At 44.2% G+C, this 25712-nt stretch overlaps 3 protein-coding genes across 8 annotated transcripts in view; 1 reads left to right on the top strand and 2 right to left on the bottom strand.

The window, feature by feature from the left end:
- LOC115196063 (nck-associated protein 5) overlaps positions 1–5193 on the bottom strand; it is a 167202-nt gene extending 162009 nt beyond the window's left edge. The window contains exon 1 of the mRNA XM_029756569.1: positions 5003–5193. The gene's annotated coding sequence lies outside the window, so the exon portion shown is untranslated. The remainder of the gene's footprint in view (positions 1–5002) is intronic.
- A 3141-nt stretch (positions 5194–8334) lies between these two features.
- On the bottom strand, positions 8335–13084 carry LOC115196062 (glycerol-3-phosphate dehydrogenase [NAD(+)], cytoplasmic). The gene is made up of 8 exons (XM_029756567.1): positions 12915–13084; positions 12401–12578; positions 10753–10893; positions 10321–10459; positions 10083–10195; positions 9627–9860; positions 9360–9466; positions 8335–8959 (listed from the first exon to the last, which is right to left on the bottom strand). The coding sequence occupies exons 1-8, from the start codon at positions 12953–12955 to the stop codon at positions 8863–8865; spliced, it is 1050 nt and encodes a 349-aa protein (XP_029612427.1). The 5' UTR covers positions 12956–13084; the 3' UTR covers positions 8335–8862.
- A 12-nt stretch (positions 13085–13096) lies between these two features.
- On the top strand, positions 13097–24232 carry LOC115196061 (oxysterol-binding protein-related protein 11). Of its 6 annotated transcripts, XR_003878799.1 has the most exons (15): positions 13430–13887; positions 14222–14290; positions 14619–14794; positions 15306–15385; positions 16643–16843; positions 17253–17454; positions 18593–18735; positions 19159–19293; positions 20056–20533; positions 20721–20907; positions 21312–21494; positions 21690–21843; positions 22186–22250; positions 23198–23271; positions 23731–24232. XR_003878799.1 is itself a non-coding variant. In XM_029756564.1 (14 exons), the coding sequence occupies exons 1-13, from the start codon at positions 13760–13762 to the stop codon at positions 22240–22242; spliced, it is 2193 nt and encodes a 730-aa protein (XP_029612424.1). In that variant the 5' UTR covers positions 13430–13759; the 3' UTR covers positions 22243–22250; positions 23731–24232. The 6 variants fall into 6 exon arrangements, 4 of the variants coding, with proteins under 4 accessions (XP_029612426.1, XP_029612424.1, XP_029612423.1 ...); XR_003878798.1 differs by having other exon boundaries at positions 22186–23271; XM_029756564.1 differs by lacking the exon at positions 23198–23271.
- The last annotated feature ends 1480 nt before the right edge of the window (positions 24233–25712 follow it).

Genomic DNA, 25712 nt, shown 5'->3' with positions numbered 1-25712 from the left:
TTCCTCACCACAGACCCAGAATAAAGTAGACAAGGGGCACACTGACAGAAACCATCAGACCGGTCACGTCACCCACTGTTCGTCATCGCAGTCGGCGATCACACATGCACCAATTCAGCCTCTCTAAATGCCTCTGTTGCATTCCTTATGGCCACAAATGCAATCATTTTTCAAAAGATTCCACACTGTTTTCACATTCCTCCTCTCGTAGCTCATTGCATTGCTGTGCTGTTCGGCAAGAGATGTCTAGGAGACCTGTGGCATTGCCTGTCAAAGCGAGGCTGGGTTGTTTACCCCCAAAATTGTCGTGGTGACCACTTTGTTGTTGTTTGTATCCCAGATTGACCCTTTACAATGGGTCTTATATCATAAGGCAACTACATTGCCGGTCAGATAAGAGTGTAGACTACAGCTGGTCAGATAAGAGTGTAGACTACAGCTGGTCAGATAAGAGTGTAGGCTACAGCTGGTCAGATAAGAGTGTAGACTACAGCTGGTCAGATAAGAGTGTAGACTACAGCTGGTCAGATAAGAGTGTAGACTGCAGCTAGTCAGATAAGAGTGTAGACTACAGCTGGTCAGATAAGAGTGTAGACTACAGCTGGTCAGATAAGAGTGTAGACTACAGCTGGTCAGATAAGAGTGTAGACTACAGCTGGTCAGATAAGAGTGTAGACTACAGCTGGTCAGATAAGAGTGTAGACTACAGCTGGTCAGATAAGAGTGTAGACTACAGCTGGCCAGATAAGAGTGTAGACTACAGCTGGTCAGATAAGAGTGTAGACTACAGCTGGTCAGATAAGAGTGTAGACTACAGCTGGTCAGATAAGAGTGTAGACTACAGCTGGTCAGATAAGAGTGTAGACTACAGCTGGTCAGATAAGAGTGTAGACTACAGCTGGTGAGAAGAGGTGTAGTCTACTCCTTGAGAATTTAATTTGGAAAGCCTCAAATGCTACATAATGTCAAAAACATTAGCAGGCTATGATAAGCCTTAGATAAATCTAATCAGAATAACACAAGTATTAATCAATTGGCTCAAATGCTTGTGCACAAACCACTTGTGAAGACACACTTCAAGTTATGTATGGGGACAAAGCACTCCATTATCTTCGAACTGACATTTGAACATTCTATTCAATCTAATCTAATTCATTGGATACATGTGGTAGCCTGTCTCGTAAAAAAATATAGCATTTTTGCGCAATCAAACGCATTGACATTTCTCAGTTTCAACCTGGAAAGAGTATCTCTCTCCTCGTGACGTCTAACACTTCACTGTGGCTAGCTGCACGACCTGAGAGGCTACCGACAAGGTAATCATGCACAAAATATATGGCTTGACCCATGGCTAGAACCCATACATTGGAGGGAAGACCTTAAACTGTTGGGGGTTAAGGGTCAGACCCTTTGAGGGTGACTGAGGAAATGATTGCGAAGGAGTAGAGGGATGTAAGAATTCCTCCCTCTACTGAAGAGGAAGAAAGCTCTAAAGATCATTCCTCTCTTTTCCTCTTCTCCTTTATATGCAGCGATCTCAAAGAACTGACCAGGGGTGTAATCGTTAGTCCAAACAGTTGCAAAACTGAACGGAACGTTTTGCCCCAGGTGAAAACCAGCCTAATGACGAGATTCCACCCTATAATTTTTACCTGGGCCATGTTCAGCAAGCAAACGTTGTGGAACATTGCACATAGAAATACCATGAATAGAGCTCCCATGGTTCCTTGTTCTACGTGCCAGAGGCATGTTTGTTCTACATAATACGTTTTTATTGTGTCCTGCTGAACGTGGCCCTGTAGTTTTTTCCAATCAGTGTGGATGAAGGGAAGGAGCCAATGACAGGATTCATTTTATGACAAATAGCCTGTGTTTTCTTTAAATGATATCAAAGTCGGGCCTCCCGAGTGGCGCAGTGGTCTAAGGAACTGCATCACAGCACTAGCTGTGCCACTAGAGATTCTGGGTTCGGGTCCAGGCTCTGTCACAGCCAGTGCCTGGATGGGTTGTGTTTCAGACGATGCATGGCTCTTGACCTTCGCCTCTCCCAAGTCCGTTCGGGAGTTGGAGCAATGACACAAGACTGTAACTACCAATTGGATACCACGAAAAAGGGGTAATAAAATATATCAAAGTCACTCTATTTTTGTTATGCCTGTACTACTTGACAATAGGTTGCCACTGCCAGACATACCATTACTGCTCTTTGGCTGTACTAATGTAGTTTAAGGGTTCTTCATAAGGTGGATTGATGACTTTATATGTTGACAACACTGGATGGAGACAGATTACTCTTTTACTCTTTTCATATCTCTTTTACCCATGAACGGACTACATTCACAGAAATGTCACTTCAAATACTTCCTGTTCTCAACATCTAACCAGTCAGAACAGAGAAAACTACTTGCTAGGTAGATCATCAATTACCATTAAAATTAAAATCCACTGATTCACCACATTTTGGAACTCCAAAACATTGACAAATAATAATATCTCTTAACAACATAATTATACACTATTGTTATGTGGTGAACAATGTTACAAACAAAATGTTTCTCAAAAGGTCTTTCGTATCTGGTCTGCTTTGAGTCATATTGGCTAAGATAGGTAGAGGCATGTGAGCCATAAAAAGCCTATTACAAAGACTACAGAGACTATTGTAGAGAGTAATGTCAGCAGTTTCAAATCCAGAACATTCTAAACCTATTAAACGTGGAATGCAGGTTCTAGTAGAGAGAGACTCTCAAAAGAAGATGAGCCAAATACTCAACGTTAAGAGTGCCATTGCAGTTTTACTTATTTATGGATTTATAGTTATTAGCACCTGAGTGTTGAGCTATCGCCCATTGTTTTGAAAGTGTACTTAGCAGTACTTTGGCTGTAATTGCTTTCTAATGAGGTTTTAAATAGGATAAAACATGTATATCTGGCCAAAAGCTCTAAGTGATTTTCACCCTGCACTTTCCAATAGGAGAGCAATACCTCACATACAGTATCTAAAGTCATAGACTGTTCTCTCAGCTACCGCACGGCAAGTAGTACCAATGCACCAAATCTGGAACCAACAGGACCCTGAATCGCTTCTACCTCCAAGACTACTAAATAGTTGACCAAATAGCTACCCGGACTATCTGCATTGACCCTTTTTACACTTACTCTTTTGACTCTACAGTTTATTATCTATCCTATTTCCTAGTCACTTTATCCCTACCTATATGTACATATTTACTTCAATTACCTCGTACCCCTGGACATCGACTCAGTACTGGTCCCCTGTGTACATAGCCAATTATCGTTACTCATTATTTATTTATTCCTTGTTATTATTTGTCTATATTCTTCTCTCTGCATTGTTCGGAAGGGCTTACTGTTAGTCTACACCGGTTGTTTATGAAGCGTGTGATAAATACCATTTCATTTATTTAACAACCAGTCTGGGACCCTGGGGAGGAGCGATGTTGGACTTCTACGGTCAGAAACCCATACATTTAGCCTACCCTCATTGTTTTCAGTGCGACCAGCTTTCACCAGACATTCCTCCTTCCTGCTTTCTTTGCACTGATGATTAGCAAGAGGTTGGAGCTGGTCCATGGGGTGAGCTATAGGCTACACAATTTTACTCTGCAGCAAATGCATACTATAGTGCACCATACCGAAACAACCATAGCTCTTTTCAAAATCACTCTCAGACAGATTCATGTTTGAAAGATATTTCCATTCTCCTTTCTGCCATAACGTATTACGTGATGGAATGGAATGGCAAATCTATATCTTGATACAATCATATACAATCCAATGTCTGGAATTCATAAAGATGAAGAGTTGGCCAAGTCTCTGTAAAAGATATTGTTAGAGAATTCCCATAGTTAACCAGAACACTACCCTTTGGAATTCCCAGCTGCATCTGGGAGTTAAACCTGCTTGGTCATAAAGCAGTCAGTCCTACAGCTTCCATACCAGCATTGAGATAAATATGACTTTTAATTATCCAGGCATCTGTTTAATGGTAAAAGTGTATGTGTTTTGTTTCTCCTTAGAACAAATATTAAAACAAGCAAACTCAATGCTATGGTGTAAAGGTAAAACTGTTTTGATAACATCAGAAAACATCAGAAAAGGAGAGTGTAATAATGAAGGGAAATCTACTATCCAAAACAAATCCAACCAAAAATGTTAGCTGGAGCTAAAGCATGGTTCTATCTGAGACAGTGTAGCTCCCGGTGTAGTGAGATGACTGGGGCGTGTAGAGGCAGTCTGTGTCTGCTGAAACGTGCTCAGTGTCGAGGCAGTCTCTGAGATGCGTCCCAAATGGCACCCTGTTCCCTTTATAGTGCACTGCTTTTGACCTGGGGTTTTATTTGTCTCCCCATTAGCTGTTGCGAAAGCAGCAGCTACTCTTCCTGGGGTTCACACAAAGCATAAAACATGACATAAAACAGAAAAAGAATAGACAAGAACAGATCTAAAAATAAATAAATATAGAAATATACAAGCCTCTGGTTATAATTACTGCAATACAGGGAAAAGGGTTCCATTTGGGACATAGATTCTGTGTCTACTGAAATGTTTTTGCTCAGAGGAACACTAAGTGGATTCATGCATCGCCCCATGCTACAATGACATGTTGGAATGTCCAAGCCATGTTATTTTCAGTCCCACTGGGAATAAAGCAATGTCCCTTTTCACATCAGCAGCTCGAAGAGAGTCCCTTTATATGGCCATCAACATTCGTGAGCTACAAAGGGAATCTATAGATAAATAAATTGTCCACATCTTGAAATGTTAAGCTCACTGATTCTAGCAACTCTTGCTTCTCAGGAGACGAACAGAGATGCCGGTGAACCAAGGCACAAAATGTGGAATAAAAACATTACCAAGCTATACAACTCTGCCCTCCCTGCTTTTTTTTTTAGACAGTCCACTGTCATTTGGAGTGATAAGTCATGCATTTGTTTTTGAAACTACATCAAAATCAACAAATCAACAGTAAAAGTCAACATACTTTTTTTTTAATATTGCTTCTTTTGTCCAGTCTTCAGGTAAGCTTCCTTTCTTCCTCCTGTCCCCAACCGGCCTTGTCTATCCCCAGCGTGTGGATGGGTATCCAGTCCAGGCTAGTGTGGTTAGGAATTGTCAACTGTTCCTCCCAAGGCTGCCTGAGGTGAGGGGGGAGGAGGCCTAAACAAATGTGCTTGTGTTCACCCTCGATGGTTTGTATGCAGCCAACACCACCACACCACAGCTGGGCTCTTAGCCAAGGCCCTACCTCCCCTTCCACAAATGGCAAATGGCCGTCAAAAAAATGGACCAGTTCCCGCCACAAATACACACCCACTCCTTGTACTTTATCATTTCCTCAGAGTGCTAGGCCAACACAAAGGAGGGCCGTTGTGAGGCGTGGCGTGATGAGAGGCCCCCAGAAAGACTATGGTGTGCCCCTGTGAATGTGCATGGAGTAGGCTAGGGTGGGTGCAATATGAAGGGTAGGGCAGAGTGGAGGGAGGTGTGTGTGTGTGTGTGTGTGTGTGTGTGTGTGTGTGTGTGTGTGTGTGTGTGTGTGTGTGTGTGTGTGTGTGTGTGTGTGCGCGCGCCCTGCGACTGAACCTCAGCGCCCTGTGCCATTATGCCATGCTTGCCCTGTGAGACCGGCAGCTGGGGCGAGGACAAGGCATTTTTGTCTGTTTTATTTTCCTATGAGGGCCCTGGGACAGGGAGGGAGCGCTGATGATGAGGGCCCATTCGGCTGGCATTGACATGTAAAGAGACTGTGTCAGTGACAGCTGAGGAGATCAGGCCCTGTAATTAGCTGTGTGTGTACAGAGAGGATGTAGGATGGGCCATTGCTTCCCCCTCTCCCCCACCCTTTGACATTCAGCATCACTGATCATATTCTGAGAAAGACAAACTGGGTATAGCAGACCTGGACTCCACTAGTGTTTGTTTTCTTTCAAATACTTAGGCTCAATCAAACACTCAATCTGAAATGCCAGGTACAGTAATACTATAATTAAGCAATAAGGCATGAGGGGGTGTGGTATATGGCCAATATACCACGGCTAAGGGCTGTTCTTAGGCACGACGCATGGCACAGCCCTTAGCCGTGGTATATTGGCCATATACCACAAACCCCCGAGGTGCCTTATTGATATTATAAACTGGTTATCAATGTAATTAGAGCAGTAAACATAAATGTTTTGTCATACCCGTGGTATACGGTCTGATATACCACGGCTGTCAGCCAATCAGCATTCAGGGCTCTAACCACCCAGTTTATAATATAACAATATATGCCATTTAGCAGACGCTTTTATCCAAAGCGACTTAGTCATGAGTGCATACATTTTCCATACAGGGTACAGGTTTGCACTACTCCTTCGCTTCCATCGTACTGTGTTCGATGAAGTACCCGTGAAATAATCAAGTATTTGAAAGAAAATATCTCCTATTTGAACACAGGTTATATAGCTTACCGAGCAAGATATTCTAGTCTGTGTGGGATTTCACACAGAACTAGAATTATACGACTGTTATAAATATAAGGTTGTGAGAGCCAGGTGGTTGGGGCCAGGGGTGGCCCATATAGAGCCTGCAAGGCCTGGGGGAAACATTGGAGGAGGAACACTGACAGAACCATCCATGTGAGACACAGGTGTGATCAACCAACAGTGAAAAACTCACCCACCTCATTACACGCAGTAAATCACAGCGAACACTATTTGTTGTAACTCAATATTGCAAAATGTTGAATTAATCCTCATGTAACGACAGCCTTGATTTGTTGATGCTGTAACAGAGGTGGTTCAGAACCACACTGGTTAAATTAGTAACCTTTGCCTGAGACTTGACAACTTGCGTTAGTACCTCAAACGAATGCCTAGGCTTTAGCTAAGCGGGCTAACACAGTCTCGTGTCACCCAGCAGAGCCAGGTTTGAACCCCAGTCAGTCGCACTGTCAACTTGTACTGCTATAATTGGATAAGTAGATGTATTTGTCAGCAGCATGCAGACTCAGTGATATGTCAACCATGAACTATCCAGACCTCACACTCTTGTTTCGCTCTCCTCCTGAGTCCAAGACTCACTCTCTCTCACAATGGGGCAGTGTTGTGTAGGGACTAGTTGGCCTCTGTGCAGTTACCATGGTGATTAAGCTGCTCTTTCAAGCCCAGGACTGAAGGTGCACCTCTTCTCTTTGTGACAGAGGATCAGGGTCTCAACCTGCACAAGGCTCTCACTGTCTCACATCAAAACACTGATGACACTTCAGCTGGAGGTGAAGGGGAGCCTAACCTGCTGGAAGACCCCACACAGGTCCTCTCCTGGGGCCCCACGTCCCACGGGAAACAGGGGCGGACAGGGTGCCTCAACCTGGGCCTTTGCCATCTCCGTGGCCCCCCATCTCCATGGCCCGTTGGGCCCTTTGATGTACAGGGATGTGTGGGATCTGGGGCAGCCCCGTCTGTGGAGCTGTCAACCAGAAGAGAGGCCTCCTCCTCGTCGGGTTACCCAGAAAAGAGTGAACCATGGCTGGACACGGTCGTGGCTACGGACAAAGTGGAAGCGTGGAGGGCTGGATAGAAGCTTCAAGGTCCCTCTGATCTGATGGGACAGTCAAAGGCCTAGCTGATTACTCGCTATCCCATTAAGCCTCTGTTCTTCTCGCTGTGATACAGCCAGAAGAGATGGAGAGACAAGGGCCACGATTGTTCTTTAATCCTGGGACTGATATGGTTGTGTCACAGAAGACTCCAGGGAATAGGGTTCGTGGAATATCTGTACAACATTTATGTCTGTGTTCTCTAGGATAAGTAGGCCATCTTTGAAGTGAAGGCAAGAACTAGATACATGTAATTGTTATGAAAAGCTGATTTAAATCAGTTAAACATAAGCAATCCTTCTTTCATCAGGAGAACATCTAATTAAAATAAATATGGTCTTTCATTTTCTTTCAAAACATGTGCACGGACAACATTAGACAAATAAACATATCTTTGTTATTCCTCCCTCATTTTAACTATTTCAAATGTGTATTGTTCACTGTTATCCTCTGAAAGGCTTTCAAAGTTAAAAATGGCAAGTGACATCAATTTCTTTTTTTATTTATTTAACTAGGCAAATCAGTTAAGAACAAATTCTTATTTAGAATGACATCCTAACAGTGGGTTCAGGGGCAGAACAACAGATCTTTAGCTTGTCACCTCGGGGATTCGATCTAGCAACCTTTCGGTTATTGGTCCAACGTGCTAACCACTAGGCTACCTGCCGCCCCAGTGCAGCTACAGTAAGTGTGCCCCCATGTGACAAGATGAAGTGAAACAAAAGAGTCACAATACATTTGTTTTTCACTCAAAATTATTATTTTCAGAATATTTGTTCCACAAATTGTAAAATTGTTAAATGAATAGAAAACACTTTTGCAACCAACAAAGATGACTTTACATTTGTCAAGTGTATTTAGTTAAGTTGATAAGCTGATACACAATCAAAACACAAAACATATGAATATGCGACAAAGCACGTTAAGTAGTGGTTCTTCAGACAGTATCAAATGATAAGGAATGTTTAGTGGTTACAGTTACATGTTTATGTAGTTACAGTGTTATGAACGAGCATTTATGCAGCACTGCTGCCCTCTGATGGTATGATGGTGCTATTGGAAGTGGCTCCGGGGGTGAAGTTGCTCAATAGGTACAGATCTAGGATCTGCTTCCCCTCTCCAATCCCAACCTAACCATAGGGGAATGCAAAACTGACAAGATCAGCATTTAGGGGCAACTTCACTCTACACCATTGGAGGAACTGCAGGCTCCGTGGCTGCAGGTTCCGTGGCTGCAGGTTCCGTGGCTGCAGGTTCCAGAGTGATCACATATGTTCAGGGTGGTTCTGCAGACATGTGATAAACTCCTGCACAGCTTTTCCCTCAAAGCAGATCTGGTACACAGAGGCAAACAACGGAAACCTACAAGACAAAACATTGCACTAAATCTCAATGCAGCAAGAGGTGGTTCCATTAGCAGCACTCACAGATTTGTTGAGGAGAGCTTCAGTTCATATTTGCAGCTAATTTGATGAAAATGTATATGGTGAATGAGTAGAGGAATATTGGAGGAACATTTGCAAGTCATTAAATGGATTAAAGGTAGGCTCAGCGATGCACGAAGTAAACAAAAATATCGGGCCACAATTTCCACAAGAGCGTTGAAGCACGAGGCTAAACTTCTTCACTATTTTGGTCCCATAGCCATCATGCTGTAGCAGCGTGACGCGGACCCGTGTACAGGCGTAGGTACTCTGTGTGACTGTGTGAGAGCACGCAAAGTCATAAAGTCTCACTTTAAGGTGAAAGAGTTTGTACTCACTTGTTGATCATGTCTCTCTTCTTGAGAATTTTGAACACCTCAGCGGAGGTTTGTGGGCCTTGGAGCTTCTGGCCATTGAGCATCTCAGCCTCTAGTTCTTCAATAGACTGGAAAGGTATGCAACATAGTTACTTAAAGCACACACACAAGTTTCTTGAAGTGATGGATATTAATATCGTAACTGTTATCAACCTGACAAAACAGTTAAAAGTTGCACTGGTCACAGCACAGTCACATCCTTGAGTCGTATTTGTCTAGATATGTCACCTTGGACGTCTTGGCGAAGGCCTCGGCCACCTTGCGGTTGCGCCCCCCGTAGCAGGTGGTGATCAGGTCGGCGACCCCACAGCTCTCCAGGAAGGTCACGGAGGACACCTGGCCCTTACAGAACAGCTTGGTGAAGGCGATCATCTCCATCAGCCCCAGCCGGATCACCGCAGCCTTGGTGTTGTCCCCAAAGCCCAGACCGTCACAGAACCCAGCGCCCACCGCTACAATATTCTGGGAAGGAGAGAGTGGGAAAGGAACCACAAGTGTTATCTGCAATTTTCTACTCTATTTCTATCACTATTATGATTCATGGTTTGTAAAAAATAAATATTGGACTATGTGAGCACATAAAACAGAGGTACAGTGCAACGAAACATAGGCCTCCTGTGTAAGAGCAGGAAGTAGCTAGATGGAGCAGAAGTTGTTCTCTTTGAGTTGAAATGTAAATTGTACCTTAAGAGCCCCACAGAGTTCTACTGTGTCACTCTCCTGCACCACGGTGATCCTGAAGTTGGGAGTCTGCAGCAGCTCTTTAAAGATATGTCCGTTTGCTTCGTTCTTAGCTCCTGTTTAGGTAGTGATAGAAAGTCAATGTACACATAACTGCATCAGTGGGAGTTGCAACACAAGCCGAGGGGGACACAAAACATTACAGCACTATTCTAGATAATATTATGGAAAAATGTTTTACCAATTGTGGTCTCACAGAACTTCTCATCAGCCACTTCGTTGGCAATGTTGGCCCCCATCAGGACGCTAACCTCGATTTCCAGTTTCTCACGGATGATGTCAGAGATGAGCTTCAAGCCCTCAGGGCCTTCATCGATGCCCTGAATAAGGACCAGGCAGAAAAGAGATATTAGGCTGCCTTCAATCACTCATTTTGTAACATATACCCTAGTTACCGGCATTTGGGTGGCTGCATTTTTTTTTGACAAGACTGCTGTTACATAATGAGTGTAAAATCATAGCCATGATGATAAATTCATACAGCTGAGACTTTCCCTGAGTGATAAGAAGCCCGATATGAAGCCAGAGTAAAGTCAGACGTATACATTTTATAGATTTTAGCAATGGTTTTTCTAAGTGAGAGCTGGTGTGAAAATGAGCTAAATGACATTACTTTGATGAGGGATATCCCAATGGTTCCCTGTGTAATATGAGGTTTCATCTGATCACATAGCCTCCCAATGAACTGATGTGGAATGACAAAGATCAGTACGCTGGCCCCTTTCACCGCTTCTGTGATTTCTGGAACAGCAACCTGGTAAATTGGAGCGGGAAAAGATAGCATGATACATTGTACTATTCATGATGGATGTTACTGTGTAGTAGCATTTATCGTGAATCTACATTACGCAGAGGAGGCTGCTGAGGGGAGGACTGCTCATAATAATGGCTGGAACGGAGCGAATGGCATCAAACACGTAGAGACCATGGGTTTGATACCAATCCATTTTTTTCCCGCTCCAGCCATTACCGCGATCCCTTCCTCCCCAATCAAGGTGCCACCAACCTCCTGTGATTACAATATGTTATGTGATGTTATTTTGTTACAGGGTCGTTTAAGGAATTGACATAAGGGACGGCTGGATACAATAACACACACATTAAGTCTTGGCACAGTGGAAAGCAAGGTATGTCAGACTGGTAGGCCGTTCATAGAATGCCAATTACCTTTAGCATCTATTTATGAAGGTATATTCTGGCCGGGGGAGTTTTGTTAAGAGACCCGACGCTCGTTCTGAACGTTAACATGCATCACTTGCGGTACGGTTTTGGAAATATAAGGAAAGTATCTTTCATAGCAGCGAGAAATAATGTCCAAAAAACTTAAGTCTAAATTACTACACACCTTTTATAGTATGTCTGGGAATTTCCAGGGACCTCACAATACCATATTATCACGGTATTTAGGAGCCAATAAGATATGTATTGCGATTCGATAATGTGATTTTATTGCGATTCGATGTTCCAAACTGTTCCCCATAGCTGCAGAGGGACAAGCAAGAACATGAGAAAACGAGTTTGGATCAGTCATGGAAATAAAAGTGCTGAAAACAAATTGACTCCCCATTTAAAAAGGAGATGGAGAACAAGCTATGTAGGAAAAATACTGGACAATTAACAAAAAAATCATATTGTGATATTGTCAAAACTACATGACATATTGTCAAAATAATATCCTGATATGCAACTGTCTAGACTTCTTACCCCAGCACTATTTTCTACGGTTAGGGTTTGTGTTCCCATATGGACATGTGACAGTGCTTTATTAAGGAAGCCTAATGGAAGGCAGAGAAGACCATGATATTGATCCCATACTATGCATACACACTGCCCTATGGTTCAGTGCAAACCTGATACAGTAAGTCTATCTTTTTTATATGAAAGATTATTTCTCACTCATATGAAAGATAATTCCAAGTCTCAAAAACCGCATTGCATGCGATGATTATTGACGTTTCTGAACTTTAAAACAAAGATGGGATTGTAGTTTACATGGGCCCACCGGTAAACAGTGCTTACAGCTGATATCCCTAGGGATAAGGCAGAATGCCTTGTTAATGTCTTGGGTTCTTGAGAACAACCCCACACGGATACGTTGTCGACTCTGTATAGGTCAAACTTCACTCATCTTATCTGCGTGTGTCCTTTTACACAACCACAAAGCATGTCCGGAGATAACGTTAACTCCAGATGTATTGCCCAACTCAATGATTTGTAAACTCGAGGCAAAAATCTAATATTAAACAAAACACAATACTAACCACATTTTTGGGAAGCTTGTGACCGGGGAGGTATTTGACGTTCTCGTGCTCTGTGTTGATGATTTCTGTTAACTTTTTGCCATCGATCATCTCTTCAAACACCCACATGTTAACAATGGGGTCAAACCTGTTGGATCCCTTTGCATTGTGACCGACGATTTTGGCTATCGCAGAGCCCCTAGGAGATGATGAAAACGGATTAGTTTGGAGGGCAATGGAATAACATCATTCATATTTTCAAAATCCCAGTCGCAAAATGAACAACACGCCAAATATATCTTGGGGGTACCATAACCAGATTACAACAGTACACGAAATGGCTTGCATATACCCAAGCCTACATTCAATGAATGTAAATCAAACTTCTATGTTTGAGCTATGAAACTACAAGCAAGTTGTCAATTTAGCCAAAGATCAGCACTTAGTTTGCTACATTATGATTCAATGAGTGGAATTCATGATACAATTTTGTCGAATGCAGGCACATGCAAATAGAGAAAGCCCATAAATATACCAGTTTCCAGATCCAACGATGCACACTTTCTTAGCAGGCATGTTTAAGGTAGAGTAGCAGCCACGATTCCTGTTAAGTGTTAAGGGATCAGTAAAATGCCGTGTTTATAACCATGTCCATAACTTCCTTATACGCCCTAGTCGTGTGGGCAGCACATTATTTTTAGCACACCGCCCTTTTACCCTGTATATAAAAGAAGGGAAAGGTTTGTACAGGTTAGATAACAGTAGGGTTATTCTGGGTGTGCCACCACGACGAACCTGTCATGACAAGTATGGAGAGACGTTTATGCATAGAGAAAGTCCTATAATTTTCTCGATTTGCCGAGCTCGGGGGAGATACAAAATTCTCACTGTTTGTCATGCAACACGACTGAAATATATGCCGGCGGTAGCTCGATGGGGTATGTGCAGGATATATTTGAAGACGTGTTCTACAACTGCAACCTATTTCGACAAACTTTGTATGCTACAATTTTCCCTATTGTTTTGCCAATGCGGAAGTCCTTTCATGGAATTGAATCACATGACTCCAGTTCCGTGTCGCGTCATCGTGAAGCCTGTTAGCAGCGATTTGGATAATGTTAACCCCAAGCTCACGACCTAGCTAGCTAGCACGCCACTGTTTTTATACGAATATATTGTGATGGATTACTTAATCAGTCGTTTAGATAGCTATCGTTCATGAAAAACGATGTGTTTTGTAAAGCCATAAACCGAAGAAATCCATTTGTGAGCAAGGCCTTCAAGTTAGCAAATCAGACTAGAGTGCTGTGTGACTAGCTGTCAAGCTAGCTAACGTTTCTGGCAAGGTTTGTAGCTTGTTAGCTAGCTATAACGTTGGCTATGACTATGCAAGGAGAAACCGCCACGGCAATACGAATATCGGACAGTGAAGGGAAACTGGATGTCTTTCCCCAGAAAGGAACGCCCGGTAGTTCTGGGAGAGGGAGTTCTAAAGGCTGGCAGTACAGGTATGCTGACTGTCTAGCTAGCTAGGCTAATTATCTGGCTAACCAATCGTGCAAACCTAGTTAGCTGCTGTGATTTTGTTTGGTTAATAGGCAGTGCAACACACATCTTCAGTTGGTAACGTTAACTAGCAAGCCCATGGTCAAATGTTAGCTGTCTAGCCAGCTATGGTTTCTAGCTTTTCTAGCTGAGCTTACCGACTTAGCTATTAGTTAACAGGCTAGTCAGAGTTGAATCAGAGGTTCTTCTGGAGTTGAACTTTGCCAACCCATTGCTGTTATTGTAGGATAACTAGCTTTTTTGCTGTCAATCATTTTCTCAATCTCTGCTCTGCAGTGACCACATGGAAAATATTGATGGTTACCTGATGAAATACACTAACCTGGTAACAGGATGGCAATATAGGTGAGTGGGCAGCCCAGGTTGAAGAACATTGATTAAACAGTGCTATGCATTTAGTAAAAGTTTTTACAATTTGATCAAATCAACTAAACATACTATTGAATTGATTCAATGCTTTGCCAACAAGCATCTTGAGCTCAAGGGCATTGGGCCAGTAACCAAAAGGTCACTGGTTCGAATCCCTGAGCCGACTAGATGAAAAATCTGTCTATGCCCTCGCAAGGCACCCAACCTTATTTTCTTCTATAAGTCATGTAAATCGCTCTCTATAAGAGCGTCTGCTAAATTACTCAAACGTTTTGATTGATTGAAAGTTCTGCTCTTCATGCAGGTTCTTTGTCCTCAACAATGAGGCAGGGTTGTTGGAGTACTTTGTCAATGAGCAGTCCAGGCCCCAGAAACCTCGCGGGACTCTCCCCTTGGCAGGGGCGGTCATATCCCCCAGCGACGAGGACTCCCACACCTTCACGGTTAATGCCATCAGTGGGGAGCAATACAAGCTCCGAGGTGAAACGCACACACTATTGTCTGTCTCTCACACTCCTCACCAATCAAAACAGCTACAACAACTCATACAAGAGTGTCATGCTGTTTGAGTAGTCTACTACTGGACATGTATGGTTTGCATTTCAACACAACGTTGTTATATCCTCAATGCATCAGTCAGTAGTTGGACAGGCAAGATACACATCTAGTCACTGTCAGACTATTGTACCAAGACTTCAGGAAGGGGAGAAAGCATGTAAAACGTATCCAAATCAATACGCGATAATGGCGGTTTTCTCATTATCCTCGGTCGGCGAGGGATAACATTGTCGTTATTGATCCATGCGGAGAGATTCACTCTGCTGCACTGTAACGAGCTCACTCTGTTCAGGCACCAAACTAAAGAAAACCGACCGAAACAGGGATGCACTAACTGAACATACCCAATAGGAAACTCATTTGAATTTTCAGTTGCAAAACATTTTGCAACCGTGTGCACTAATGAATGTGACCCTGTGGTGTTGTCTCCCAGCCACGGACGCCAAAGAGAGACAGCACTGGGTGAGCCGGCTGCAGATCTGCACGCAGCACCACACTGAGGCCATGGGGAAGGTAAAGGCAAGGGCTTTTCGTCTGACACACACCCAATTGACAGGCGCATACACACAGTTGCATGCACACACACACAGTTGCATACACACACACGTATGCATGCATGCATGCTGCATACACACACACACACACACACACACCATCACAAGCTCTTTCTCACTCACAGCAACGTTTTCCCTTGATCCAGACACTCTCTACTAGCTCGTTTTGTTACGCAATTCCATTGATCGTGTCCATGGTTGCCTGTAACATGAGCTTCATAACAGAAGTGGAGAGCGGATGTCTGGTATTTAGATTAGATGTAGTAGTGCCTGTGCTTGATAATGAGAACACATTGATGGGGAACTCTAGCTGCTATTCATTTAGCTTAGTTATGAGCCAAGACCATCCTAGATGCCAGACTGAGTGTAGTGTTGTAACACACCAAAGACACCCCTGGCTGCATCATAGCAGACAAATGGGGATGTGACACTTCCTTAAAAAACAAATTTGGTCTTATTGTTCCTGGCTGAAGTCAGTGAGTCTGTATTACTCAGTACATATTTTTGGAAGGAAATCATTTTCTATTGAAATACTGATAAGGCATAATGTGACAAACCACAAGCATGATGCAAACTCTATTCTTGGATAAATTGTGGCGTAACCATAACGACTCGATTCAGTGCACTTCATTATTGGCCTTAATTCGTCTAGCATCTTGAGCACTTGAGTTGAAGACAATCAACATTTACAGAGCACACTGACATAACACCATAAGGTCACACAAATAGTCACAAACAAGATGGCTCCATAGGTTAAGATTCCCCTAGGTACAGACCTAGGAGCCTTTTCCCCTACCACAATCCTAGCTGTAACTAATGGAGATAGAGGACTCGTCATTGATATAACTCGTTTTAACATGGACATTTCCATTGAGTGCTTCCACCATTTTTAAAGTAGTCAACTGGTGGGAATTCCTATAAGTTGGGAGCAATCAGCCTATGACAAAGACAATGGCCTAAGTCTCAATGTCGCTGCCCATGCTGTCACACACACACACACACACACTATAATGGCACAGATACAAAGATGAGGCCTCGATCTCTATGCTGTAACCATTAGTGAGGGAAATGCTAAACTGACCCAATATCTGAGTCTAAGGGGCAACTTTACTTACGTTCCACAAGCTCCAATGATCAAAATATACTTTTCTGAAGATCCTATCACAGATGAGATTCAATGTATGACAAATTTGTTGACCGTCTTGTCTTGGTCCAGAGTAACCCTCCGCCCAAGTCTCGCAGCTACTCCATGGCGTCTCAGGGGAGCGCCAGCTCGCCCCTGTCCCAGCGCAGGCCCAGCCAGCTCCAGAACCAGAACGCTGCCTCCTTCTTCAGCATGACTCAGCTCCACAAGGGCTCCTCGCTGTACTCCTCCAAGAGGTCCCTGCTGCCCGACCATCTGCTTGACGCCAGAGAGGTAGGCTGGGGATAGGGATGGTAGCTGTTACCTCATGAACCAAAATAGAAGTGGGGTTTAGCGTAGCTTGAAGGTTATTTTTGTTTGTTCTTTTTCTCCGTGTTTTGTATTTTCCGTCAGGTTTTATTTTGTTAGAACTTTGCGTCTCAACAGGAATAGCCGGTGGTAGAGAGAAGAATATCTCTTCTGCTTTATTTGACATGTATTTTGTCATAGAGGTATTCTCTTCTTAGTCTCTTTACCTGTCTTTACCCAGCTTTTTTTGTTTAGTGTCATTTTATGAAGATCGTTCATCTAGGACTAGGTTACAGCGACTTCTTGTTTTCATCTAATGATGGATACATTAAGCACATTTGTACATCGGTATCAACTTACTCCTCCGGTTCCTTCCGCTCTTCTTTACGCCCAGATGATGACCCAGGCCCAGGGCCAGCACCGAGACCTGATCCAGACCATCGAGGGCCTGCCCCCGGCCGTGGGCCCCCTCTCCCCGCTGGACCAGGATCTGCTGATGCTCAAGGCCACCTCCATGGCCACCATGAACTGCCTCAACGATTGCCTGCACATCCTGCAGCTGCAGCAGGTAGCCCGCCAGAGGAGCTCCCTGGGAGGTGAGGGTGACCGCTGGGGGCCTGGAGGGGAGAGGGAGTAGGTCACTACTGGTGACAGTAATGAGTGTTCATTTATGGATGAACTCCAATGAAAAGAAAGGGATCTGTGTACATGCACTGTTAGTTTTTTCAGTGGGTAGATCTTTATTGCCAGGCTTTCTCAGATTTGCCTTTCTAGATGATGGTTAGTTTACCACTGAAGAGAGCAAGGTAGAAACTGTTTCAGTTACCTTTTCTTTGACCCATTTCTCAAAGTTAGCCATGGAAGTCTACATGGATTAAATGTGTTTTGTTTCCAAGAAGGGTTTTAGTCATGTTTAGTTGTATGTGACATGTACTAGACACCCAGCATGTGCTTGCACAATTCTACCTCACAAATCATGGACTTGCACATGTTGACCCTCCCAGTCCAGATGTACTCCGAAAGTTTTCTCCGAAAGCCGACAGTGGAATTATTTTCCATAATTGATGAGGCAGCGGTACTTATTCTTACCGGCTGTCTAGGCTGGTAACCAGATCGCTCATTAGGTAACTGAGTAATAACAGCTCTCCCAATTAACCACCTTTCTTCCTTTTTGATCACACCGCACCATACTGACAGCCAAGAGACTTACCAAAAGTGTATGGCTGCTATGATCTCAGCCATTTCTTTTGACACAGACAACCAGACACTGTGGAATTGGGGAAACAGTGAAAAGCAGTCACAAGTTCCCGGTTTGACGTAGGAGATCGTAAGAGATCTTGTTACCTGGCATCCATATTTCATTAGATCCACGAACAGGACAGAACCCGGGGACCAGCCAATCAGGAAAAGTTGTCAAGGATTGTGTGGGCCGTGCTAATTTGAATGGGCCTCGCCTCCCACCCAAACACTAACCCACCAATCAGGCGGTTTCCTGTTGGCGGGGCATAAAACGTATCTCGATACTCCCTGTGTACCGGGGGTCGGGTTAACGCCTCATCCTGTGGTCCTAGGGAACTGTCAGGGGAATACGCCAGCCTGGGTCTTTCTTGAATGGTCGCTGGCTGCAACCTTGTTGTTTTGGTCTGGTAGCCTCAAGGGGCCTTGTAACATAGCCTAGCATGAGTACCTCTGAGCTAAAGGTCGTGGCGGCCGCCGCTGTGTCGGGTGTTACAGGGCCCACCATCGAGTGGCTGGAGCCCAAGCTGCCGGACATCCTGAAGAATGGCGGGCCCTTGGACAGCTTCAGCACCGAGGGAGGGCCGCTGGAGGGTAGCCTCCTGGAGCTCAGTGCCACGGAGCCCTGCAGTTTCTCAGGGGTAAGGACACAGAACATTACTAGACCCAAAAAGGCTTTTCCCACTATCGAGCCAAACTGTACTGACCTGAGGCTGTATGTATCAAGCTCTGAGTAGGAGTGGCCTGGTTACGCATCCAGCATAGTTACTGGAACTGTGCTAGAAAGGGCGATGTGAAAAGAAAGTATTTGAAAAGGGATAGGCGCCTCTCTTTGGACAGGACAATTTGACTTAAGTACTTTTTATTTAATAATTAAATGTATAGCATTGTTTCCAATGATCAATGTGTCCATGGTCAGGTGAGGACGATGGTAAATATAACTAAATAAAGGCCTTTTATTTTCAATCATGGCTTTTTGTTGTAGGTACTTTGGTTTGACTGTTTTTCAAGACGCAAGCCACAACTTTTGTTCTGAACGTAAATATTGTTGCATCCCCTGCCAGGAGGAGATTGACGGGGAGGACGAGGTGGAGGACGCCTTCACGGAAAAGGAGGAGGAACTGGGGGCGGTGGAGGAGGAACGCAGTGTCATCCTACACCTGCTCTCGCAGCTCAAGCTGGGCATGGACCTCACGCGGGTAGGTCGAGTTCCACAACGCTCACACCGCTGCCCCCCCGGCCGTGGCCTGGACACCGCCTCAAACATATGGCTGGACCAAGGCCCAGCCTGAAACGTGCATCGGGCTGGACCAAGGCCCAGCTAGACAGACCGTAGTGGTGTCTTGTTTCCCGTCGTCTGATTGGCTAATGTAAAGGACTGCAGTTAAGAAATGCCTCTGTTTGTCGTTTCGCTTTTCTTGTTGACTTCATAGTAGAGCTGGACGATATGGACTAAAATCCATATTGCGATGAATTGATGCGATAACAATAAATAGAACAATGCGTTTTGAAGTTAAAGTGCACCAGTTGTATTTGCGTTAACCTTTAAACTAATACTACTAGTGTGGTGGTTTTAGCCATAAGTTGTCCCATTAACAATCCTCCATATTAGCAGAATTATTTCATTTCAGACTTCACATTTCTCTAATATAGGCTATAAAATGCCTGCGATAAGTGATCTGTATGGTCGGCGTCGATCATTTTCGATTATCGTCACAGCTCTACTTCAGTGAAATTCAGTTTCCCATGGTTAGCAGCTAGTTTAGGCTCAAAGCCTATTGTGTGTCGGATGGTAGTTAGTCAAGACATAAAAAGAGAATGTGTTCTCAAATTCCAATTGACGCTTTTAAAAAAATCTTTACCTCATAGCTACATGTCATTATAGATCACACACTAGATTATTGAACAATTGTCAACCCAACCCGCTTTATTAAAGGTCATAAATAGTTCTGTCTCCTCAGGTGGTGCTGCCCACCTTCATCCTGGAGAAGCGCTCCTTACTAGAGATGTACGCTGACTTCATGTCCCACCCGGACCTGTTTGTAGCCATCACAGACGGCCAAGGGCCCGAGGAGCGCATGGTGTGCTTCGTCGAGTACTACCTCACCTCCTTCCACGAGGGCCGCAAGGGCGCCATCGCCAAGAAGCCCTATAACCCCATCATCGGCGAGAGCTTCCACTGCTCCTGGAGGGTGCCCAGGTCAGGGGAACCCGCCAAGGATGCCCCCTCGCCCCCCTCTCCTCCCCAGGGAAGCCCCACAACCGAAGGCGAGGACGGTAGTTACCAGTTGCGCTTCGTGGCTGAACAGGTGTCCCATCACCCGCCCGTGTCGGGCTTCTACGCCGAGTGCCCCGAGAGGCGGATGTGCGTCAACACCCACGTGTGGACCAAGAGCAAGTTCATGGGCATGTCCATCGGGGTGTCCATGATCGGGGAAGGTAAGGCCGGCCAGAGACGGGGTATCAATTATTGCACCGGGTTTGAAATGGAGAGACTCGGTAAGGGATTAGGCCTACTTCCTTCAGACCAATTTCAAAGGGAGAGTGGACATTTCTTCCATACAAGGCTAAAAGTGATCTGTAATATGCATCTAATGTGAACAGGATCTATGTAATCTATGTGTAGGCTGTCTGTACCTGCTGGAGCATGACGAGGAGTACACGTTCACGCTGCCCTGTGCCTACGCCCGCTCCATCCTTACCGTGCCCTGGGTGGAACTGGGGGGAAAGGTTACCGTGAACTGCACCAAGTCGGGGTACTCCGCAGTCATCACCTTCCAGACCAAGCCCTTCTACGGAGGCAAACTGCACAAGTGAGTGCCCCTCACAGAGCGCGCACACACACACCTGCAGAGGAATTTCTAATGCTTTCATTAAATTGTTACATTGGCTTTTGGTTAAGTTTATGTCCCTGTGCCGTTACAGCTTCATATAGTTAGTTCCATGTTATGTTACTGTGTGTTTTTAGATTTAAACTATTACATTTTTATGGATCCTAGGACTCCCTGGAAAACAGTGACTGTTGAGGAGTGGATTATCCTGGCTAAAGAAAGATTAATTAAAATTGAGTTAATAAACATGTTTGAATAATTGACAAAAGCCACACCTCTTTGGCTTGAAGTGACCTCAAATTGTTCTGCATAGTTTGCACGGAGAGGCTGTGATTGGTTGATATCGTTGACCATGTGTCCTCCTGCTCTCGTGGCGCCTCACGCAGGGTGACGGCGGAGGTAAAGCACAACGCCACCAGCGCCGTGGTGTGCCGCGTTCAGGGCGAGTGGAACGGCGTGCTTGAGTTCAGCTACCAGAACGGCGACACACGCATGGTGGACGTCACCAAGCTGCCCGTCACCAAGAAGCGCGTGCGCCCCAACGACAAGCAAGGACCAACTGAATCAAGGTTGGACCAAAAAGTTCATTCATATTGGCATTAATATGCTCAGATTTGTTTCCGACGCTTTCAGGTGAGGTTGTGGCATAGATAAGGACTGTAGATGAAAAATAAGATGTTTAGTTAATTATGTCTCCTCTGTATTGTTGATTATTGTGCCTTGTCCCATTTTAATAGTCATGATGTAAATAACTCTGTTTTTAGGCGCCTGTGGCAGCATGTGACTGGGTCGCTGCGTCAGAAGGACATTGAGAAGGCCACGGAGTACAAGAGGATCCTGGAGGAGAGACAGAGGACCGAGGAGAGACACCGCACTGAGACCGAGACCCCATGGAGGACCAGATATTTTGAGAGCGAGGTACGTAGAACATCGTCTTGACAAACCTTTTCATATTTAGCGCGCTTGCTTCAGTAAGACCTGGGGGAGCTCTGGACAGACATGCTTTTGGACAGCTGAAGCAAGCACGTTTTCTTCAGGAAACGTTATATCATTGTTTCGTTAAGCGGTCAGGCATTCTGACACCCAGTTTTGCTAGAAGAATGCAAGGATAATGGACACATGATATCTAGTGAGACATTTACAGTTTATATTCAGGAATCAATGGATTTTCTTCTGTCAGACGTTTCTAGGTTGAAATGACAGTTGCGTTTTATTTTATATTTTGTCATGTTTTCTATTCTCTTCTTCTCTCTGTGCTAGGGCGAAGGCTGGATGTATCACAAACCACTGTGGAAAACACCCACTCTGAAAACTTAGTCCTACCGGTCAGTGAGATCTATCATCGAGAACGGGTGTAGCCACGAGACTGACGCTCTTTTGGTTTGTGTGTGTGTGTGTGCGCGCGCGAATGTGTGGGGTTATTTCCTAAACGGTCGAGGTAAAGCGCGACCTCCACCTACATGCATACAGATGCAAAAGTATTGGGGAAAGCCCTATAACGTGGTGAAAGGCTATATAGTTTCATCTCCCACTCGTTGTACAACTCAAACCTCAAGGTAGTAGGTACAGGCTTTTGTACTGATGATCACTTTTTGTATAATCCACTCTGAGTGAGGACATTTCTCCTTGAACAGATAAAAGGTACTCCATTTACGCCGCGTTCACAATCGTATGACGAGGCGCTCGTTTGGGTTGTTTTAAAGTGTTCAAAAATCCCGATTCAGAGGGAGTTTTGTTTTTTTACAGTGACGTCGCGCACTTCCATTCTCGGTCTCGTGTATCTTTCAAAGTACACGATTGACGTTCGACGGTGTGAACTGGATAGCCATATTTTGGGATATGATTGGCACGGCCTGGGTCATGTTCATTAGGGCATGCGGCAGAATGTTTTGAAACGCATTACAACGGTAAATGAGTTATTGGATAAGTACATACAGTCCCTCCCTGTGACTTTTCTTCCGTTTGGTGCCTAATGAACATGACCCTGCACATATTATCATGTCACAGCTTGGATAAGACACACACAACTTGTCACTACAATGAACAAGTTTAGAATGGGGACAATGTTCCTGAATTCATACTGTAGGTAATTAATGCCGTTACTCCTTTGGTTTTGCACAGACCTCTCCGTTTGGATGATTCCATCGTTCAAAATGATTGACAAGGCTTGGCATGATACAGATAGTATTTTAACGATTTAGGCCCCCCCCCCAAAGTGAATGCATTTGTTGATATGAGATGTATGAAACAGTAACAATCATTCCTTTTGCAGTCCCAAAGGGATATAGTCCACCTTCCTTGAGGACTTTTGGAAAATGGAACGCATGATGAGCAATGTCTTTTTGTGTACTGCAAGTATTATTATACTCTGTTTACTATGTCTGAATTCCACAATTTGTTTTCATATGCAAACAAATGTTTTACTTATTTTTCTGGTTAAAAATGAATGTTAATCTCCTGGATGTCCTGATTTTTTTAAGAGCAGAATATAACTTAATATCGTCACCTTAATTAGTTGGTTTTGAATGAGATTGCTCCCTCGTGGTGCTTCTTTTCAAAAGCTAGTTATCAAATTTCCCCCCCAATGTATGAAATGCACAGCACTTGTTGAGTCAACACCAACGCAGTCAATATCAGCCTGGAAAGGTTCTCCCAACCCCTTTTTTGATAGGCAGAATGCAAAGAGAAGACCTGCTTGAAGCATGGGATGTGATTTTTAAGTCTGCATTGATAAGCTACTCTCTCCACGTCATGGTGCCTTAATCTCTTCCTGTGTTCTTCTCCCCCCCCCCCCCCCCCCCCCAGGGCCGGATTACCGCATCTGGAAGTCAGCTAATTTACAGCAGTTTCATACTGCTATTCTACACATTTTGGCATGAGCCTGAGAACATTTTGCTGTTTTTAAAGCTATATTGAGGCAGTTCTTCACATTTAGGCTTTCTGGGGGCCCCCGACCTCCAAGGGGAAGCAACCCCTTGAGGTCGGGGACGCCGGGACACATGCCCTGCGTGCCAGTTCTGTAATCCAGCCCTGTTTGTTTCCCCCGTCACCGCTATGAATGATGCAATGGTATGTAAATATTGGTAGTTTTGGGGTATTTATGTTGCGTTCTTTCCTGTTTTGAAGAAAGACATGTTAGAAGCGCAGACCCCTAAATGGTGTTATACACGCTGACTTTGTTGTTTGGAATATTACTCGTTTGTCTCGCTGACCTGTGAAATGCACTGACATTGAAGGAAACATGACTCTCCTTGTAGACTAAGATACGTGTGGTAATGAATGATTAAATAAATTGCCTATCAATTGAGTGTCGTGTTAACTCTTTCGCCAAAAAATAACTGCTCATACGACAGTAATATTTAATAACCCGATACATTTTCCTTATTGACTGTGTATTACCTACATCATGAAACTGCTCAGTATTCTAAAGTGGATTCTTTGCCCGACAACGGGTGCATCTCAATACTCTTCAAATTGGCGTTTCTAGTGTGTTTGCCTTACACCCAACCTAAACTGTTAGCCATGTAAGTTTGAATCCTTCTTCAATACTCCTTATGAAAAGAAGCATACTTTCAATTATTTTTTTCTAAATCAGAATGAACCACAGCTTAAGTGTGTGTGTGGGGGGGGGGGGGGGGGGGGGAGATGTGAATGTGTTGACAGATTAAGAAATGTAGGTTATCCCTCCACCACCAAGCTTTGATAAGAGCCCACTTGTGCAGTGATTGTCTGGCAGTGTTCACATTGTAAGTTAAACTATAAACAATATTGGTAGTCTTAAAACACCCAGTCATATCTTAATCACCCGAGAACTGTCGTCACCACTCACAAAATGTGCCTCTCAATCTTTGATGCCCTTTCCCCCACACAGGGCACAGTCATGTTTCTGTGCATTCTTTCCACGTGTCCCATTAGGCTTTGCTTTGTTGCAATCATTTGACGTATACATTTTTTTTTTTCTCTCTGTGGGTTTTCTTTGACTATTCAATGTACTTCTGGCACTAAAGCATGACAGACGTGTGTAAGATTTATCCTGTGAATTTCCATATGCAATGTCAAATAACAGACAATTGTGAAAGATGTGCAGCAGTCACGGTAGAATGTGGTTTCTCCCCTTGGTCTCATATGCCAGATCAAATGTTATTAGTCACATGCGCAGACCTTAGTGAAATGCTTACTTACGTGCCCCTAACCAACAATGCAGTTTCCAAAAAATACGGCTAAGAATAAAAGTAACAAGTAATTAAAGAGCAGTAAAATAACAATAGTGAGACTATATACAGGGGGGTAAGATACAGTCAATGTGCGGGGGCACCGGTTAGTTGAGGTAGTATGTACATGTAGGTAGAGTTATTATAGTGACTATGCATAGATGACAAGAGAGTAGCAGTGGTGTAAAGAGTTACTGAGCACGCACCGCTGAGGGGCCCCTATGTTGAGGATCAGCGTGGCGGATGTGTTTTTACCTACCCTTACTACGTGGGGGCGGCCCGTCAGGAAGTCCAGGACTCAGTTGCAGAGGGCGGTGTTTAGTCCAAGGGTCCTTAGCTTATTGATAAGCTTTGAGGGCACTATGGTGTTGAACGCTGAGCTGTAGTCAATGAATAGCATTCTCACATAGGTGTTCCTTTTGTCCAGGTGTGGAGTGCAATAGAGATTGCATCATCTGTTGGGGCGGTATGCAAACTGGAGTGGGTCCAGGGTTTCTGGGATGATGGTGTTGATGTGAGTCAGATTGGAACAATTTGTGAAACATTTACAGCAATCTTGACTGCAAAATGGTGTAT

Source organism: Salmo trutta, chromosome 6 (genome assembly GCF_901001165.1).
Source record: "Salmo trutta chromosome 6, fSalTru1.1, whole genome shotgun sequence".
Classification (NCBI taxonomy): domain Eukaryota; kingdom Metazoa; phylum Chordata; class Actinopteri; order Salmoniformes; family Salmonidae; genus Salmo; species Salmo trutta.
This window is presented reverse-complemented; position numbering and strand designations above follow the sequence as displayed.